The sequence below is a fragment of the Eulemur rufifrons genome, chromosome 6 (genome assembly GCF_041146395.1).
Source record: "Eulemur rufifrons isolate Redbay chromosome 6, OSU_ERuf_1, whole genome shotgun sequence".
NCBI lineage: Eukaryota > Metazoa > Chordata > Mammalia > Primates > Lemuridae > Eulemur > Eulemur rufifrons.
This window is the reverse complement of record NC_090988.1, coordinates 54,205,545-54,223,599: the sequence shown is the minus strand read 5'-3', so window position 1 is coordinate 54,223,599 and position 18,055 is coordinate 54,205,545. Positions and strand designations below refer to the sequence as shown.

General features: G+C 60.1%; 1 protein-coding gene across 3 annotated transcripts in view; it reads right to left on the bottom strand.

Annotated features, from left to right (window-relative positions):
- The window catches only part of ARAP1 (ArfGAP with RhoGAP domain, ankyrin repeat and PH domain 1), a 39,131-nt gene that overhangs the window by 10,327 nt on the left and 10,749 nt on the right, over positions 1-18,055 (bottom strand). For 2 of the 3 annotated variants that reach the window (XM_069471018.1, XM_069471019.1), the window contains exons 2-21: positions 17,305-17,471; positions 16,642-16,703; positions 15,889-16,022; positions 15,627-15,776; positions 15,168-15,237; positions 14,774-14,894; positions 14,148-14,350; positions 13,691-13,797; positions 11,013-11,212; positions 9,150-9,235; positions 7,528-7,710; positions 6,306-6,480; positions 4,981-5,115; positions 2,912-3,047; positions 2,509-2,611; positions 1,613-1,808; positions 1,314-1,365; positions 1,068-1,231; positions 711-923; positions 310-415 (exon numbers count right to left, since the gene is read on the bottom strand). In XM_069471018.1, the coding sequence (XP_069327119.1) occupies positions 310-415; positions 711-923; positions 1,068-1,231; positions 1,314-1,365; positions 1,613-1,808; positions 2,509-2,611; positions 2,912-3,047; positions 4,981-5,115; positions 6,306-6,480; positions 7,528-7,710; positions 9,150-9,235; positions 11,013-11,212; positions 13,691-13,797; positions 14,148-14,350; positions 14,774-14,894; positions 15,168-15,237; positions 15,627-15,776; positions 15,889-16,022; positions 16,642-16,703; positions 17,305-17,471 (2,763 nt within the window). Of the gene's footprint in view, positions 1-309; positions 416-710; positions 924-1,067; positions 1,232-1,313; positions 1,366-1,612; positions 1,809-2,508; positions 2,612-2,911; positions 3,048-4,980; positions 5,116-6,305; positions 6,481-7,527; positions 7,711-9,149; positions 9,236-11,012; positions 11,213-13,690; positions 13,798-14,147; positions 14,351-14,773; positions 14,895-15,167; positions 15,238-15,626; positions 15,777-15,888; positions 16,023-16,641; positions 16,704-17,304; positions 17,472-18,055 lie in introns of those variants that run through there. The other variant, XM_069471020.1, reaches the window with a different exon arrangement.

Below are 18,055 nucleotides of genomic sequence, written 5' to 3'. Positions count from 1 at the left end.
CTAGTCACAGTGGACCACTAGCTAAGGGGGGAGGCACAGTCCTTCTGGCCATGTCTTGGGGCCTGGCAAGGAGGGCTGGGAAGCTGGGAAAGCTGGTCAAGGTACCCTGGTCCCAAGCTGAAAAATCCTCTACTCTCCCACCTGCAGGAATTAAGCTGAGAGACAAAACGTCCAAGATTAGGGCAGATCGTAGTCAATACTTAGCTCCCAGGTGTACCTGGTTCCCAGGGGAGGGCAGTCAGCCAGGCTGGGGGTAGAATCTTCTCCACCCCATCCCCCCAGTGTCTCACAATGGTATTTCCCCCTCACCAGTATAGGTGGCTGATAAGGGCCTTCACTGTGGCCCGGTTGACAGGGGGCAGACGCACCAGGAGCTCTCGGTACCTGGATACCTTCTCTTCCTCATCCTCAATCTCTGGGTGGGGGAGATAGACCAGGTCAGAAACCCCCCACAACCACCTTCTGGCTGCTCTGCCTCCCATGCTGGGTGAAAGCAGCAGTCCCCGTGCTCTCCAAGTCAAAGCAGGCCAGGCACTCGGCAAGGATGAGGCACGGTCAAGGGGCCCTGGCTCTATACAGAGACTGCGGGGATAAGCAGCAAGGAGGCCGGGGAACTGGAGCCGGCCGTGCCCCTGGCACGCCCAGTGCTAGTGCCCAGTGGGGAGGGGCTGGGAACGCGGAGATACAGCAGACGGGGCTGCACGGCCCACCTGAGGCATCCAGCCAGGCCAGGCGCTGGGCACGAGTGAAGAGCCCATCGGGCAGGTCGCGCAGGAAGCGCTTGAGCGCTGAGGTGACGTCGTCCACGTGCTGCTCGCCCTCCTTGAGGCGCACAGAGCGCGCGTCTTGCCGCAGGCTCTCCAGCAGCCGCTGCGTCTTTGAGGTCTGCCCGCACTTGCGGTAGATGCCCTCCGAGGTCAGGCCTGGAGCGGAGCAGGGTCAAACGTTTGGGGCCTTAGGCATGGCGCCAGGAGGGGCCACTTCCCAGGGCTCTGGGGAACCAGGTGCCAGGGACTCGGAGGTGGCTCCGTGGGAGGGCGGGGCCTGTGCCGTGGGGCGGGGCTCACCACACTGCGTGATGTAGTCCACACAGCGGTACACAATCACCGGGATGTCCGAGTCCCCGAGCTGCTGCTCCGACAGCGTGTCCCCCAAGCTGGCTGCTGCTTTCTGGATGGCCCCCAGCCAACCCATGAAGTCCAGCCTCCGCTCCCCTTGGATGTACAGCGTCCTGGGCCCGGGACAGTCAATTACTGAGGGCCTGTCCGACTAGCCCAGACTTCTCAGAGCCCCTGAGGGAGGCCCCAGCTTACCTCCTTCGTTCCACCAGCACCAGTACTTGGTTCTCATTGTCCCCTTGGACGGCTGTGGAGGGGTCAGTCAAGGTGAGGCCTTGTTCACGATCCCCAACCTGCTCCCTCCTGAGGCTCTCGGCACACACAACCCTGGGACCCACCCACCAACATACGAGGTCACTGAGAGAATGTGAGAAGGCAGGCTGGCTCCTTCTGGCCAGGCAGGGATAGAGTTCAGACTCCCAGGCAGGGGCTGGGGGCCTGGGAGCCCAGGATAGGGTGCCCTGGAGGTGGGGGGCCCAGGTCTGGGCACGCACAAAGTTCCTGCAGTTTCCGTAGTTGCAGTGGTTCTTCACAGGGCCCCTCTGGGAAGACGGCATGGAGCTCAGAGCCGGTAAGGGAAAACCAGCCCTCCTGGGCCTGCTGTAGGCTCAGGCCAGCTTTGTAGGGTAGACGCCCAAGCCGCTCAAAGTCCTGGGCCAGCAGATCCTCCGCCAGGGGAGGCACAAATGCCTGTGGGGGAGGCAACCAGGGGAGGCTGCATCAGCCAACGACCCTGTCTGCCCGGGACACCCCAGCCTCCCCAGATACTATTGGGGATGGCCCTTCTCTGGACCCCACAGTGCCAAAGCATTCTCGCCCTGCGTTGTAGCACTGATTGCACTGCTGCTACGGTCTGGACCCCATCTGTCTCCCCAGCCTGCATGGGAGCTACTGAGGAGCCAGGACCAGGACTGGTTCATCTGGGTCCCCAGAACTTTGAGAATTGATCCTCTGGAGGCTCACAGAGAACTGACCGAGACACACAGGGGACCCCAGAGGGCACCTGGCTCTAGTCCCTAATGCAGAGCTCTCCCCTGTATCTTCCCTGCCTCTTCCCTCCAGCCTCTGCTCACATACCACTAGGGACAAGGAGCATACTTGTCCAAGATGGCTCCGACTGTCATTCATTATTAAACATTTACAGAGCACCTACGGAATGCAAGGCCCGCAGCCCTTTGCTGCAGAGCTGAGACAGGTCTCCTGACCTCCCCCCAGAGGGCTGCAGATTGCGTCAGGCCCTTGGCCTGAGAAGCCTTCCTGGTATCTGCTACCCTCGCTCCAGCCCCTGCTCCATCAGAGACAGGGGAGCTGGGATACACGGATCAGCCAGCAGGCCCCACCCTGCCCTGGTCAGACATGCCCTACCCACACCCTGCTAACCCAGGCCCACCTTAGCAATGCACTTGACCCACTCATGAGCCAGCTCCGCACTCTCCAGCCCAAACAGGTATAGCCGTTCTCCCTCCGTGTACACCTCAAAGGTATGTTCAAAGCTGTAAATACATAGGCCAGGACTCAGGCCCACTTCGCCCAGCCCCAGCCCACCCCCCCACCAACTGCCATTCCCTGCCCCCTCTGTGTTGCCCTCCTGATTGCCCTTCCTGGGTCCCCTAAGGGTGGTGGAAAAGCCCTGGGCTGTGGCCTCAGGAGACCTGGGTCAGCCCTTGTACAGCCCCAGTTTGCTGTGCGACCCTGGGGAGGTCCTGCCCTTCTCCGGGTCTATTTCCCTGTCTCCCCAGTGGGGACTGGACCTTATGGCAACACTAGTCAGTTATGTGCCCAGGGGTGCTCACCCGTGGGTGTCGGGAGGGGGCACTGCCAGGCACACAATCTCGCTGGCTCGAATCTCCCCGTTGGGGGTCACTGCCCGCTCATTCTCATAGTAGCTCAGGACCCCGTCACTAAGGACACACCAGCGTCGGCTGAACTCTGGGGAAAAGTTGGGCAGGGGAGCCATCAGAGAGCCCCCAACACCACTTGTAAACCACCTCTGCATCCTCCCTGGCCCCTGTTCCCACCTGACCCATGTGCTCTTCATCCTAACTCAAAAGTTTCCCCTGAACCATCCTTCTCTCTGCAGCCCCGCCCCCCTAGCCACCCTGCACCTCATCCTCTGCCCCAGACCTCTGCAGTGGTCTCTTCATTGGTCTCCTGGCCTCCAGCCGGCCTCTTCCAAGACCTAAGAGTGACCTGGCTAAAACCAGACTCCACCCTTCCTCCGATCAAAAGCATTCCATGGCCCCCCTTGTCCTCAGAACAGAGTCTCTGCTGGGTCTGCCCCTGCCCACCTCTCCAGCTGCCTGTCACTCTTGCACACACCCTGCGCTCCTGGCTTTTGCCCACCTGTTCCCCCCCAACCGGAGTGCTGCAGGAAGCCTTCTATACCCACCCCGGTGCCCCACCCTCCTCTGCCAGAGCAGCCGTCACTCTGTACTCTGCCTCCTCCTCCAGTGGCTCTGAGGAGACTGACAAGATCCCATAAAGGAAATAGAAATGGGATTCTGGACCAGGAAATGTAGTGGAAAGAATAGAATGTCAAGGCCATGCAGGCTTGTATAGTTCATAGCACCGAGCTTCACAGTGGCTCAGAGCTTCCTGGCACCCAAGGCAAAAAGGATGACTCAGACAGTTACATAAATGACATTATCAGGCAGAGGGAGGTAGACTGGAGGCAGTGAGGCTGTGAATGGCATAGGGTCCAAAGGAATCTCCCTGGGAGTTGGGGGGCTTCATCCCCAGGATGGCTCACGTAGGAGGTGCTGAGGGATACAGTGAGCAATGGCCTCAGCGATGTCCCCACAGCAGACATTGTCTCTCATCCTGTCTGTGAGGGCCTGCCATTTGCCAAGAATGGGCTCCCTCCAGAGGCAGCAGCCCTGCCTCAGTCTCCCTTCATTCTGCAGACATGTGCCAGTGCCCACTGTGTGCTAAGCACCGTCTCAGGCACTGGGCGCTACGGTGGTGCCCAGGAGTTGTTTCTGTTCCCATGGGGTTCAGAGAATTGACAGACACTTTAAAAGACGAATTAATACCATACACTTCATGTGAAGAGAAAGTAGCGTAAAGGGAGAGATGGGGCATGCTATTTTGGATGGGGTGGTCAGGGATGATGTCTCTGCAGAACTGACATTTAAAGAGAGACCTGATTACAGTGAGGGACTAGCTGGGCGTGGTGGCGTGTGACTGTACTCCCAGCGACTTAGGAGGCTGAGGCAGGAGGATCATTTGAGCCCAGGAGTTCGAGACCAGTCTGGGGAACATAGTGAGACCCAATCTCAAAAAGAAAAGGTGAGGGACTGACCATGACAGTATTTGCAGAAAAGCATTCAGGGCAGAGAGAAGGGCTAGTGCAAAGGTCGTGGTGGGAGTGACCATGGCATATCTGAGCACTGGCGAGGAGGCTGGCAGAGCTGGAGCAGAGTGAGCGAGGGGGAGGGGTCAGAGAGCAACAGGTGGGGCCCCAGCTGTGCAGACTCCTGTGGGAGGTGGTAAGGAGGTGGGAATGGAAAGCTGACATAAGAGAAGGACACGGCCTTTAAGTTTAGTCCTCAAACCTCCTACCATCCACAGGCTCCAGATAACCAGATGCTCCCAGAGGTCAATAAAGGTCTTCTTCAGTCCAGAGAAAACTCTGGCACTGACCTGCTCTGCAGTGCTGTGCCCCACCCCCACTCCCAATTAGTCCATTTATTAAGCAACTACTGTGTACCAGAGGCCATATCCAGGAAGCCCTCTAGGGTGACTCTGCCAGAGTCCACTTGGCACCATCATGGGTCTACCAGCCTGGCCAGGCCTGGCTGCCCTGGCCCTGCAGCCATGCCGGAATGCCATGGGCCGGGACGGTGTCTGGGGTGGGACCCACCTTCCCGGGCACGGCGGTCGTGCAGTGGCTTGCCGGCAGAAGCAGTCTTGTAGAGGAAGCCACTGTGGCTCACAGTTGGCAGAACAACTGAGTAGTGCTTTTCCAGGGGCTTCATCGAGTCCAGCCGAGGTACCTCTTTGGAGGGGGAAAGAATGTCTGGTCATGCTAGCCATCCAAGGGGTGTCCCCACCCTACTCCCACCTGGGCCGGACATCCAGGCTCACTTTCAAGTCTCTAGTCCCGGCTCCCCAGCTGCCTGACCAACAGCCTCTGGCTTCCACTCCCACCTCCAGGGTTTTGCCCAAGCCATTTTTCCATCTCTCCCCACCTGTGGAAATTCTACCCCCTTCCCAAGGCCCAGCTCCAGCACCTCCCCTTCCCAGGGAGCCTCCCTCACTCCCAGCCCACCCCACTCTCCCTGTTGGAGGCATGGTCCACTGGCACAAGGGGGCCATGGGGCAAACTCAGTAACAATCCCTGGAGAGAGGTTTGTCCCAGACACTGTGCAGCTCAAGGAAGCAGCCTGGCTCCAGCCCTGCTTCCAGCAGTTAACAATTGGAGGGGGGGTCTGCCCCCCAAGCCCACGCCAGCTGGGTGGTCTCCTGTGCCTCCCCGGACACCTGGGCTCTCTCCAGCCCGTCGCACCCCACCCACCCATGGCCCTGAGCCCAGAGCCCCAGCCACTGAACTCCACCCTCAGTCCTGGGATGTGGCCCCAGAGGCCAGTCCTGGGCCACGACCAGCGCTGCTCACCCCCACGGCCCCTCCTCACCCACTCTGAGAGTGGGAGCCAAATGGGACCCAAACCAGCTCTGTGACTGAGCTCCACCCAGAGACAGCAGCAGACAGGGCTGCCGCAGTAGGTGACCCACGCTTGGAGAAATGCAGCACACCTCCCCCCCAACAGCAGCACAGACACACTCTGCACATGCCCAAACCCCAAAGTCCTCGACATCCCTAGGTGCAAGGAAACAAAGACCCAGAGCGGCTCGGGGGTGCAGAGACACTAGCACATGGATGCCACCCTGAGGGGCCCACACTGCAAGTCAGGAAGGGACATCCTAACACCTAAACAGTCACAGAGACAGAGACACAATGGGACACACATGAAGCACAAAGGTACACTGACATGCAAACCCAAACACACCCCAAATCACACACTGCTGCACCCAGGGCCCCTCAAGGAGTCACAATCACAGCTTGAGAGTGGTGCGTAAATCAAACCTCACAGGGCACTGCACGGCCCCTGGCAGACCCCCACTCCACAAGCCCTCCAGAGGGCCAGACCCTGTCGGCAGGGATGCCCCGTCCTCAGCCACGCTCACCTGTGGTCCGGTTGTTCCGAAGGAATTCCATCTGCAGCGTCTGCCCTGCCTGCTCGGCGAGAGCCAGGGGCGTGGGGGCCTCAGGGTCCCCCGAGAAGCAGCTGATCCCAGCCCCACAGCCCAGGAGCGCCTGGGTCTCAGCCAGGTCTGTGGTGGTGACTGCAGCACACAGGGCCTAGGAAGAGGGAGGGGAGGGTGAGCCCGAGCAGGGACAGGGGTGTGGGGGAAGAGAGGAGAGAAGAGGAAGGAGTCCCGCCAGTCTGGGGCAGCCCATCCTCAGACTGAAAGAGAGAACAGGGAGGAAGAGAGAAGAGGAGGAAGAGAGAGGCCAAGGGGAGGGAGGGTGGGCAGGGGCTGCCTCGCAGAGGCCGGGGGTCCCAGCTGCCGGGCCTCACCCGTGCTGACGGCCCAGACACAGCTGCCCCGTCAGCCAGCGAACCTCCTGAGATCTCCAGCTCCCTCTGCCTTGTGGAGGGGCGGAGGGGGTGCTTTGTAGCTAATTCCTCCCACATTTGAATTCCTCACCGCCTGCCCAGCCCTCCTAACCAATGGGAGCTGCCGCCCTCCTGGCTTGCAGGCCAGACTGGGCTGGGCGGGGGCAGGACGCCTGGGTCCCTGGGAGGTGGAGGGCTGGCTCCTACTGCGCTCCTAGCTGGACTGGACTGCGCCGGCTGGGGAGGGGCAGCTTGGGGGAGGGGCAGCTTGGGGGAGGGGCTGAAGGCCAACCAGAGGTCACCCATGGCATCCCCCAGCCTCGGAGCTGGCTGCCTCCCGCTCAGGCGGAGGCAGATGGAGGCCCAAGGCTTGGCTCCCAGCCTGTCAGGGCCTGGGGCCCATACGGGGCCTCTTCGTGAGTGGGGTGAGGATGGGGGTGGGTCGGAGCAGCCCAGCTGTTTTTCATGAGCCTGACAGGAAATAGCATCCCCATCAAGTTCACTCCTCTTGGCAGGATTCAGAAGGAACAGGACAGGGTGCGGGAGACAGAGGAATCAGGAGGGAGGCAGACAGATGCTGGGGAAGTGGCCTTGACCTAAGGGTCAGGCCTGGCGTCTCCCTGCACTGCCCCAACTTTCCATGTGGCTCAGGCAGGGCCCTCCTGCCATCTGGGCCTCAGTTTCCCCACATGCCAGCTCATCACTCTGAGCTGGTAGGAGAGACAGATGAGGGATGGGCAGCAGGAAAGGGGTGGCGTCAGGGGGCCCCAGCGGTGCAGCGCCCTGACCTTGTCCAGCTCCTCCTGGTTGCCAAAGAGCGGGTGGTAGCGGCGGTACTTGCCCTCACGGTACTTGGCCTCCAGGTGGCGCCGCCGGGTGCCGGGGCTGCTGCTGGGCTGCAGGGCCTCACTGGGGGGCACGTTGGCTGCCCAGAAGCGGTTCGCAGCACCATTGCCCAGCTGTAGGAAGAGCTGCGGGTGTGGGCAAGAGGTCAGGCCAACAGCCAGGGGCCGTGTCCGGCAAAATCTTGGTTTCTGACGTTGTCAGGCCAAGGGGCTGGAGAGCCAGGCCATCTGCCCCCATTCCCAAGGGGAAGGTGAGGGGCAGCCTGGCCTGCCAGTGGCTGTGGGTGTTCCACCCACCAGCGCCGGGCTGAGCCCAGGTCCTCGGCTGGCTGACAGGACAAGAGGCAGACAGCCTGACAGGTGGATGCCTCAGGCCTGGCGCCTGGTCCCTGGGGCCCTTTCTGTTGCCCCACCCAGTCCCACATCTGGAACTCTGCATTCCTGAGGCTATCCTGGCTGGGGGCGGTGCCTGACCTGTCAGCCAATGGGGTGGGCAGGGATTTGGGAAACATCTCCTGTCCCTGACATTCCTCTCCGGGCAAGAGGGGTGGGGCGGACTCTGGGGGAACACAGGGCCAGCATTCAGGGAACTCGTTCATTGGTTGATTCTGCTCATCATGCCGCAGCCACTTCCTGGGCCCTACCTTGCCTCTTTGTCAAGTGCTATGTGGGGCGCCAGGGGACAGCAGAGGGAAGCAGGAACAGTCCCTGCCACTCTGACTCACTCTGTGCCTTTGCATAAGTTATTTTCTCTCCCTAGGCCTCAATGTCTGTAAACTGGTTATTCTGATCCTAATTCACAGGCTTGTTGTGAGAGTCAATTAACATAACGCAAAGTCCTTAGCACTTATGTGCCAAACACACTGTGGGGACATAGGAAACTGAGTGACACCCAAACTGCTCTGGAGCCTGCAGCTTGGCTGGGGCTGTGACGAATGCCCTGTGTGGTAGCTGCCTGAGTCTGGCCTCCTGTCCTCCCCTGTGTCTACCACATGGGCACCTGGGAACTTCAAGTACATGGGCACAAATGTACACATAAGTGTGCGCTCGAAGTGTGTGTACACATACCCACTGGTGCCAGGGGTGTGCAAGGTAGGGGACACGGCCCCGGGTCAGCCAGGAAGTGGATGGAAAGAAAGGGCAGGGCTTGGTGGTCAATATGGATTTGCTGTGTAATCTCAGGCAGATTATAGCCCTGTCCGGGGCCTGTTTCCACATCTGTACAACGACATGAAAGTTGAGCTAGATGGGGGGTCAGCAAATTCTTTCTCTAAAGGGCCAAATAATAAATATTTTAGGCTTTACAGAACACATACAGTCTCTGTTCCATCTTCTTCTTTTTTAACAACCCTTTAAAACTATAAAAACTCTTAGCTCACTGGCCAGTTTGCTGACTCTGCCAAAAATCGGTTTTCCCAAAATCCTCACCCCCTAGATTACCACAAAGGTCTCTTCTGGCTCCTAGATGCTGGGGTCAGTGAGATTGGGGGGGGGGGCTGGAAGACCCCAGCAGGGCTGCCTGTGGCAGACCCCAAATATCCGTGGCAAGCAGGGGGCATCCCCACCTTGATGAGTGTTTCTGTCCACACCTTCTTGTCCATCTTCAGGCTCCGCACCTTGGAGATGCCAGCGCCCAGTCCACGGTGCTCCCCTGTGGACAGAGGGCCGGGCCCAGGATCATCTGGTGCTCCCCCTCCCGCGAGCACCCCCCCCCTCCCGCGAGCACCCCCCAACCCCCAGTGCCCGTCCCGGGGCCGACAGGCACGAGAGGCCACGGGCAGCACCAGGGGAGCCCTGCAATCCTCACTGGCCTCCTGCACCAGCCCCTGGCACTGGGTCCCTACAGCCCTGCGTGGCCCCTCGCAGGCCACTCTTGGCACAGCTCTGCAGAGTGATCTCTTTAAAACGCAAATCCTTCACTTCCAATCCCTGCTTTCAACCCTCCTGTGGCTCTCAGAATTAGGTCTCAAAGCTTTACCTGCTTCCCGTACATCATCTTTCTGCCCGGACTCTCTTCCCCCATCTCCCCATGGCTGCTCCTTCCTGTCATTCAGATCTCAGCTGGCACGTGGCCTCCACAGAGAGGGCTTCCCCAACATATGACACGTGCTCTTGCTAGCACTCGGTATCCCCGATACTTCTACTGGTGCGGGTGTGTATTTCCTGCCTCTCCCCGCTAGAGCGGAAGCTACACGTGAGCAGGAACACTGGCTGCCTGCATTAGGGCTCTATCCTCAGTGCCTAGAACAAACCTGGCATACAGTAAGCGCCTAATAAACTTCTGTGGCATCAAAGGACCAGAGGAGTTGGGGCTGGAGAGAACGGAGCCTTGCCCAGCTACAGGTCCCGCAAGGGACCCCTGTGTGGGGAGAGGGGCTGGGGGGTACTAGCAGCATCCGGCACTGCCTGGCTCTGGCCTGGCCTCCCTGAGCCCCCTCCTATGAGCACCCAGTCCCCTCCAGCCAGCCCACGCCCCCATGCGCTGGTGCCTTCCTAACCTGGTCCCCAGCTGGGGTACCACTTTCCTGCACCCAGACCTCATGGCCCTAGCCTGCTGGACATTTGCCCTAGAAATCCCATAGACCTCAGTGTTCTTCACTGAGCTCAGCAACCTCCCCAGACTTGTTCCTCCCGGTGGGTCCCCACCTCTGAGGGTCCCCACCTCCATCCTCCCAAAGCTGCTGCCTAGGCACTGTCAGCTCCTACGAGGGCTCAATGCTCAGCGCCTAGCACAGTGTCTGGCACGAGGCAGACCCTTCATCGATGTTGGCTGAATGGATGAATGAATCTGGGGCTCCGCCCTCTTTCATTCTCATCTCATCTTCCTCATCTGATCAGCCACTGAGACTTGTACGCTGTGGATCCTAAACACCCCCGACCCCAAGTGCCCATCGCTTCCCGGGGCCAGCCTCCCCCTCCTCCCTCTCCTGGACCCGGCAGCAGCCTCCTCACTCAGCTTCCCCCAGGCAGCCAGAGTCTGACCCACAAATCTGACCCTGTCCCTGCCTCCTGCCTCCCTCCGGACGAGACACTAGCTTCTCCCTCTGCATGCAAAGCCCCGCCTGGCCTAGCCCCTACCAGCCCCTCTTGCCTGGCCTCCCCCACGCTTCTGATGTGACAGGGATGCAAGACCCCAATAGTCCTGTGCTCAAATCCAGGCTCACTAACTTGCCAGATGACCCTGACCAAGCCACTTTCCCTCTCTGTGCCTCAGTGTCCGCACACCGATGTGAGTTGTTGAATCCCTGCCTTGCGACACAGGGACTGGAGGTTAATCAGGGAGGGAAAGGCTTGGCGCACAAGAGAAGCCTCGGTACCAGTGGCTCTGATTGCTGTCTCCACTCCAGCCCATCCTGCCCGACAGGTCACCTGCCACCCGACTGGCCAGCCCTGCCAGGCCTCTGCCCGGTGGCCCGACCCCCGCACACCTGCGCAGCGCTTGCAGATGACGACACAGAGGTTGATGGAAGCCCAGTCAGGTTGGGCAGCTCCACAGTCGGCACAGAACCTGTTGGGGGCCGCGGCCCAGATGCGCTCGGCCACCTCTGAGGTGGACAGGGCCTCAGCGATGGCTCCCTGCATGGCCTCCAGCCACTGCTCCTTCTCTAGCTCCGAGTCGGCAGAGAAGCTGGAGACACAGGAGTGGGGGACTGGTGGGGAAGGGCTCAGAGGGACTTGGGGGCAGCACGAGGGGACACAGCATGAAGTGTTGGGGGCACAAGGCATTGGGAGCTCCTGGGCAGAAGAAGGAGGCACCCTGGGCCTGGTGGGGAAGGTGGGCGTGGACAGAGGCAAGGACACCACGAACCTGAGTGACATGGGGGTGGGAGGGCCTGGGGGGTTCTGCCCAGCCCGGGGAGCGGAGAAGGACGCTGGGAAGAAATGACGCCTGAGCTAAGACTTGACAGATGAGAAGGGCTGAGCCGGTGAAGAGGTGGAAGGGCATTCTAGACAGAGGGAACAGCATTGCAAAGGGGCAGGATGGCACATGGGGCAGTCCAGGACCTGCGGGCAGGAGGGCAGACTGGCAGAGAAGAGGCTGGAAGGCAGACAGGGACAGGCCTGTGCCAGGCAGAGGAAGTCAAAGTGTACCCTGAGGACAATGGAGAACCTGCAGAGGGTTTAAATGGGAAGGAGGGGAGGGCACAGAGATGTCTTAAAAAGACCTCTCTGCCATCCCCATCCTCAGCCACCTTCCTATCCCAGCCCCAACTGTGACATGCCCTGTGGCCCCACCCCACAAACAATGCCATTGGCCCAACATATCCAGACACCGTGGCCCCGCCACACTATTCCTGTTCTTCAGGGTGGGAAGCCCTGGTTGAACAATAAACGCCTAACTGTCTCTAAAAAATAAAAAAGAAGAAAGGCCTTCTGGCTCTTTCCCTGCTGTTGCTGCTGCCACCACCACAGAGTCACACCCGTGTTCAAGAGTCCACTCCACCCATAACCCACAGCCACGGCTGAGGAAGGCACGGCTGCTGGGTGTAATGGCTGTGAACAACCGCCACGAGAGGTGCCAGGGACTGCCCTCGTCCACGACATCCTGGCATGTGGAATTCGCAAAGCCGCCGAAGGCTTAGGCAAGTGCCAAGCCCATCTTTGTGTGCTTACATCCAACTGTGACGAGCCACACGTGTCAAGTTGGTAGCGGCCCTTTGTGCTGAACACCAAACCAACCTAATTAAAGTTAACGACAATAAGATACTAGGGGAGGCCGGGCGCAGTGGCTCATGCGTGTAATCCCAGCACTTTGGGAGGCTGAGGCAGGAGGATCGCTTGAGGCCAGGAGTTTCAGGCCAGCCTGAGCAACATAGCAAGGCCCCGTCTCTATAAAAAAAATTTTAAAATTAGCCGGTCATGGTAGTGCACACCTGTACTCCCAGCTACCTGGGAGGTGGAGGTGGGAGGATCACTGGGGCCCAGGAGTTCGAGGCCAGAGTGAGCTACGATTGCACCACTGCACTCCAGCCCGGGTGACAGAGTGAGCCCTGTCTCCAAAAAAATTTTTTTAAAGAAAAAAATAAAGAAACTAGGGCAATGAGTAGGCCTCTGTAAAACTGACAAAGAGGGAAAACCCCACAAAGTGACTGGCTGCAGTTGTGCGGTAGTTAAGGATTATAGCAAACAATCTCAGGTCAAGGATATCATCAAAGAGTATTTCAAATGCAAGAAATGAACACATAAAAGCTTGGCCTCTCTCTCAAAAAAAAAAAAAAGCCTCTGGCAGCCAGAGTGGATGGAGTGGATAGGCCCAGACCACACCAGCAGCCAGCGAGTGGGGAGGAGGCAGGAGCCTGGGGCGTGTGGTGAGGGCAGAGGGAGGGAGCCGACCAGGTGGGGATGGGTTTGCCCAGGGGTGAAAGGAGGGAGGGAATCCCATGGCTGGAGATGGGCCCTGGGCAGCACAGGGGGTGGGGAAGCTGAAGGCAGGACATGGCCACAGAACTGGGGACGGCAGGCCTAGAGCTCAGAGGAGGATCTGGGCTGAAGGCAGAGAGGTGGTGCTGGTGACAGTGCCGCTGCTTACTGGGCAGTTACTACCCAGTGCTACAAAGCTCCGCAGGAAACTGAGACACAGAGTAACCAAACGATATCCCAGGTGACACAGCTAGTCAGTGGTGGACCCAGGATTCGAACCCGGGCACAGTGCAATGCCTCAGAGATGGCAGCTAAAGGCCTGGGAGTGCGTGAGGCTGCCCAGGGAGAGGGCAAAGGACAGACAGACACTGAGCGAAAGCTGAGGTCAGAGGAAACCAAGACAGCAGAGCCTCGGAGGCTCAGGAAGGAGCGCCGGGACAGGCCCAGAGACAAGGGGGAGCTGGTCAGTGGACAAGTGCAGTCTCGGGGCGTAGTGGGGGGCAGCAGGGGAGAGGGCGGTGGGTGCAGAGGGGCGGGCAGGGGAGGGCAGTGATGGCCAGAGGGGCGAGGTGGAGCATGAGACCTCCTAGAAGGGAGGGATCGGAGCAGGCCAGCTCCCGCACAGGCGGGGCAGCGCTGACAAGGGCTGGGGAAGCCGTCCTAGGAGACAGGGCAGCTTCCTGCACTCTGCAGAAAGGAGCTCCTGGGAAGGAGTGGGAGGGAGCAGAGGGGAGGGAGGGTTCACCTGAAGATGCGGTAGGGTGTGGTGAGGTCAAAGCTGCGCCGGTCCACTTCCTTCACGTTGCCCACGCTCATGTCCACAAAGGTGATGCCGATGCCCAGGTGGTACTCCTGGCAGGCGGGTGGGACGGGATGAGGGCAGGGCTTTGGGGCAGGGCTCAGGCCCAGGTAGCAATGAGGAGGGGGTGCAGGAGCCAGGGCGGAGGCGGGAGGGCTCAGAACTAGGGGGCAGGGACAGGCAGACGAGGGGCTGGGCTCAGCGCAGGGAAGGGGGAATGGGAAGGGCAGGGCTCAGGTCACGGGGGGCCTGGGACACAGGCGGTGGGGGGGGGCAGAGCGGGGGGAGGGATGAGGGGCACCTGGAGTACAGGGGAATGGGGCGGGGCTGGGGCAGCAGGAGGGACGAGGGGGACGGGCATGAGCAGGGGAGAGGTTCAGTGGCCTGGCCGACCCCTTAGCACCTCCAGATTCTTGTAGAGTTGCACTTTGTCTCCGACCACAGCCACATACAGCTTATTCTTGAAGCCACGCAGCTCCAGGCTGCCGGCGCGGTCAGGCTGCTCTGGGCCTGGCACTCCCAACAGACAAGCGCTGGACAGCCGGGCCCGGGCTCGCTGCTCGGCCACCGCCTGCTGCAGGGCCTGCATCCACGCCCGCCGCTCCGCTGCGGGAGGAGGGTGAGGGTGAAGCCGGGGCTTGGCCTTCAGGGCGCGCGTCAGGGCTCTCCTGGCCCTTGGGCCCCTCCGGCAGCACCTCTGCCAGAAAGCCCACCCACACGGGCCCACCTACACCCTGCCTGCGTTCTCTGATTTCAACAAGCTGAGGCTGCAGTCCCAGCTGTGCCGCTGAGCCAAGTCACTCCACTTATCTGAGCCCGTCTCCCCCTTCAAATAGGAAAAGGTCGTTCTGAGGAGTCTGGGCGTGCCGAGCAGAGCCGGTCACGGAGGGTCCCCCCCACCGACTTCCCCCACTCACAAAGGGACGACGCCTCCCCAGGTAAGATGTCAGGGACAGGTGCGCCCTGCTTCTCTCCCCCACTTCTCTGGCCAAACTTCCAGTCTTCCCCCCACCCACACAAACTTCCCACCATCACTCTCTGCCCGGAAGGCAAAGGTCCGGTTGTTTGTGATCACTTCAAACTTCTGGTCCCCGATGGCAGCCACGCGGGAGATGCAGGCCACAGAGATGAAGCGCTTGGAGTAGGCGTCCTGGGGAAGAGGGAAGAGCTGTAGTTCAGGGCCCAGCACCTCCCTTCCGCTGGGGCCTCCTCAGCTGAAATGGAGGCTGCAGTTGTGTCTCCTGCAGGTGGTCAGGGACGGCCCCTGTGCTGACCGTGACCCCAGCCCAGAGCCAGCCAACGGGCTAGGAGAACACGGTTTGAGAAGTCAGACTAGAGCTCTGGGGAGGACTCCCCCAGGTCCAGTGTCGGGGTTCAGCCTAGGCTGGAGTAGGGTCGTGTCAGGGACTGAGGTAGGCCTCACCTTGTTACTATCAAAGTAGCGCAGGTAATCAGCATCCAGTCTCACCCATCGTTTCTGGTAGATATAAGATCTGGAGAGGCAGAGGGACAACAGAGCAAAGGACTGGGGCTAGGATAGGTTCCAGGATTATCTCAGCCCCCTCAGGCAGCCACACACAAAGTTAGGATCAGCCAAGTTCAAGGGAGGAAGGATCCCAAATGGCCACTGAGAAGAAGATGGACTTTACCTACAGCAAGAGTGACTGAAGTCAGACTCATGGTAGGACTTCCCAATTTTAAGGACAATAAAACATAGGTTTGGAGGGGGTAATTGGTGGTTACACTCTGTCTGGAGGGAGACCTATGTACAGAAATCTTGGGCCCCTCTGGTTTTCAGATCCATGACACCAGTGTCCTGGAGTCCCGGAGCACTGCCCGCCCCCACGCAGAGCACCAGCAGGACCCAAGAGGCCTCACTCACCCCTGCGGTGGGTTCTTGTCCAGCCAGCCAGCCTTGATGACGGGTGTGATGGGGGTGGAGCCCCCAGGCAGCCCGTCCATAGGGTGTGGCGGGGGCTCAGAGGTCAGGCTGGGCAAGGGCAGGCTCAGACTGCTGGTGTGCCATCCACCACTGGGGACAGAGGAGGGGTGAGGGGCTGGGCCGAGGAGATGGAGGGGTGGCAGGGCTGGGGGAGGGCCGGGCTTTGGGAAGGAGGGAACCGCCGAGAGGAGTGGACACTCACTTGGGAACACCCTCGTAGGCATGATCGTCTTCATCCTCCTCCCCTCGGTCGTCATCCCCGGAGAGCTCCTCCCCCTCGCTCAGCAGACTGGCCACGCGCACGGCCCGTGGGACTCTGCTCAGTGGGGGCTCCTCCTGCCCCCCAGACCCACGCAGTGTCACCCTTGCCTTCCGCCCCAGGTCACACCCACCCAGGGGCTGCCACGCCCCCCGTCCACGCAGCCTGACCCACACAACTCAGCACTTTTACTTCTGTTTCTTCACGTTCCTCTCCCCACCCCCCAGCGGAGCCCACACAGGGCCCAGGGTCACAGGGACAGGAGAACCAGTGGCTGACACCAACCTAGGGCACAAAGACAGAAAGATGAAGCAACAGAGAAAAAAAAAAGACTCAGGCTAGAGAGCTAAGACAAATGCCCAGACATGGGAACACAGAAAGGGAAACAGAGGCAGGCGCGCCAGACAGATGTGCTCCAAACACAGGAGGAGGAAGGAGGCCACATGCACCACCCAGACGCAGCCAAAGCCGAGGGCAGAAGCCCTAGACCACAGCTCCAACCCGTGGCCCAGGGCTCTGGGGCTGTGCTTGACCCCTGACCCCGGTGTGGCCCGATGATGACGTCGGGGGGACCTCCCCTGGGATATGGCTGCTACTCTCTATCTGGTGGTACCCAGGGTCTGAAAGGCAGCCAGGAAGTCCTCCCTCCACACCTACAAGCAGACGACCCAAACCCTCCCCACTGCCCTGACCTACCTTGGTCATCACGCTGGCGGGGGCCCCCGGCCCCTCCTCTGGGGCCTCATAGTCAGAGTCATCTGGTGAGAGAGGGGTGGGGACACTCAGAAGCAAGGGGCCTGGCCTGCCCTCCTGGGGCACCTCAGGTTGGCTTCACAAAGCCACCCCAGGCCAAGAAAGACCCCCCCCCCGCACCCCCCACCTTGGCTTGGCTTTCAAAAAAGGCACAGGGGATAGGAAGTGCTGTTTATACCCTTGGGGCCTCACAGGACAGCCCTAAGGGGTGGCCAAGGAGAGGCCCGGCCACCACAGGGAGGTCTGAGCAGGCGGCAAGCTCGGGGGTCAGAGGGGAGGACTGCTCAAAAAGGCTAAAAAGGCAACAAGAATCAAGAAAAGTGGACAACCCAGGACAAGCAAACCACCCACTGCCTGGGAAATATTCGGAGACTAAACCATGGGTGACTCAGAAAGTCTGCCGTGTCCCCACACTTAACAGTCAGTAGGTCAGATCTGCGGGTGCATTTGGAGATGATGCTCAGGGGGGCGGAATGACCTGCCCAAGGCCACACAATGGGCCGGTGGCAGGGCAGGACAGAACACAGAGTGTGATCCTTGCATACTCTCCAGGGACCGATCCCAGGGGACCCACCCAGAGCCCCATCCCCTGGCGGCAGCACTCACCGAACTCCGGGAACAGGCGTTGAGGCTTCGGAGGGATCTCAGGCGGGCAGGGAGGTGGAGATGGGGGCTGGGGAGGCCCCGGGGGGAGGATGGACAGGGGCTCCTCAGGCTCTGGCTGGGGAGGGGACGAGAGTGCTGGCGGCAATAACTTCTCCTTGGAGGGAAGGCTGGAACAGAACAAAAGTTGGGCATCACTTAGCGACAGAGCCAGGACTCGAACCCACGAAGCCCCCAGTTCACTCATGCATCACGCAAACACACAAACACAAAGAGCACCACCTCCACACAGCCCTCCTCACCTCGTTGCCCTGACCAAAACCCTGCCTGGCTCCCCAAAGCCTAAAGAAAACAGGAACCCGCTGTCCCCAGTGCTCTAGCTTTTCCCGCCATGTACCCACTGGGCCTCCACTCTGGAAGAGGGATAAAGACCAGACTGGGGAGTCCAGGAAGCCTTCTTGGAGGAGGTGATGCTTGTCCTGAGCTTTTAAGAGTAAGAAGGCATTTGATGGCAAAGGGAAGGGATGGGGTTGAAACGGGATGCGAGGCCCGAGGCACAGACCAAAGCCTCGGAAACTCCTAAGGTCCTGAATTGTGGGTCTCTGGCCCAAGATCACCTTCCTTCTTGCCCAGGCTTGGATATTCTCTACCTCCTGGGTGCCCGTAGACCCCTCAAACTCACTCATCCCACCATACTCGCCTTCTACGACACCAGCTCCTCAGCTCTGCTGCCACTCCCCCAGGAACCCTCCCC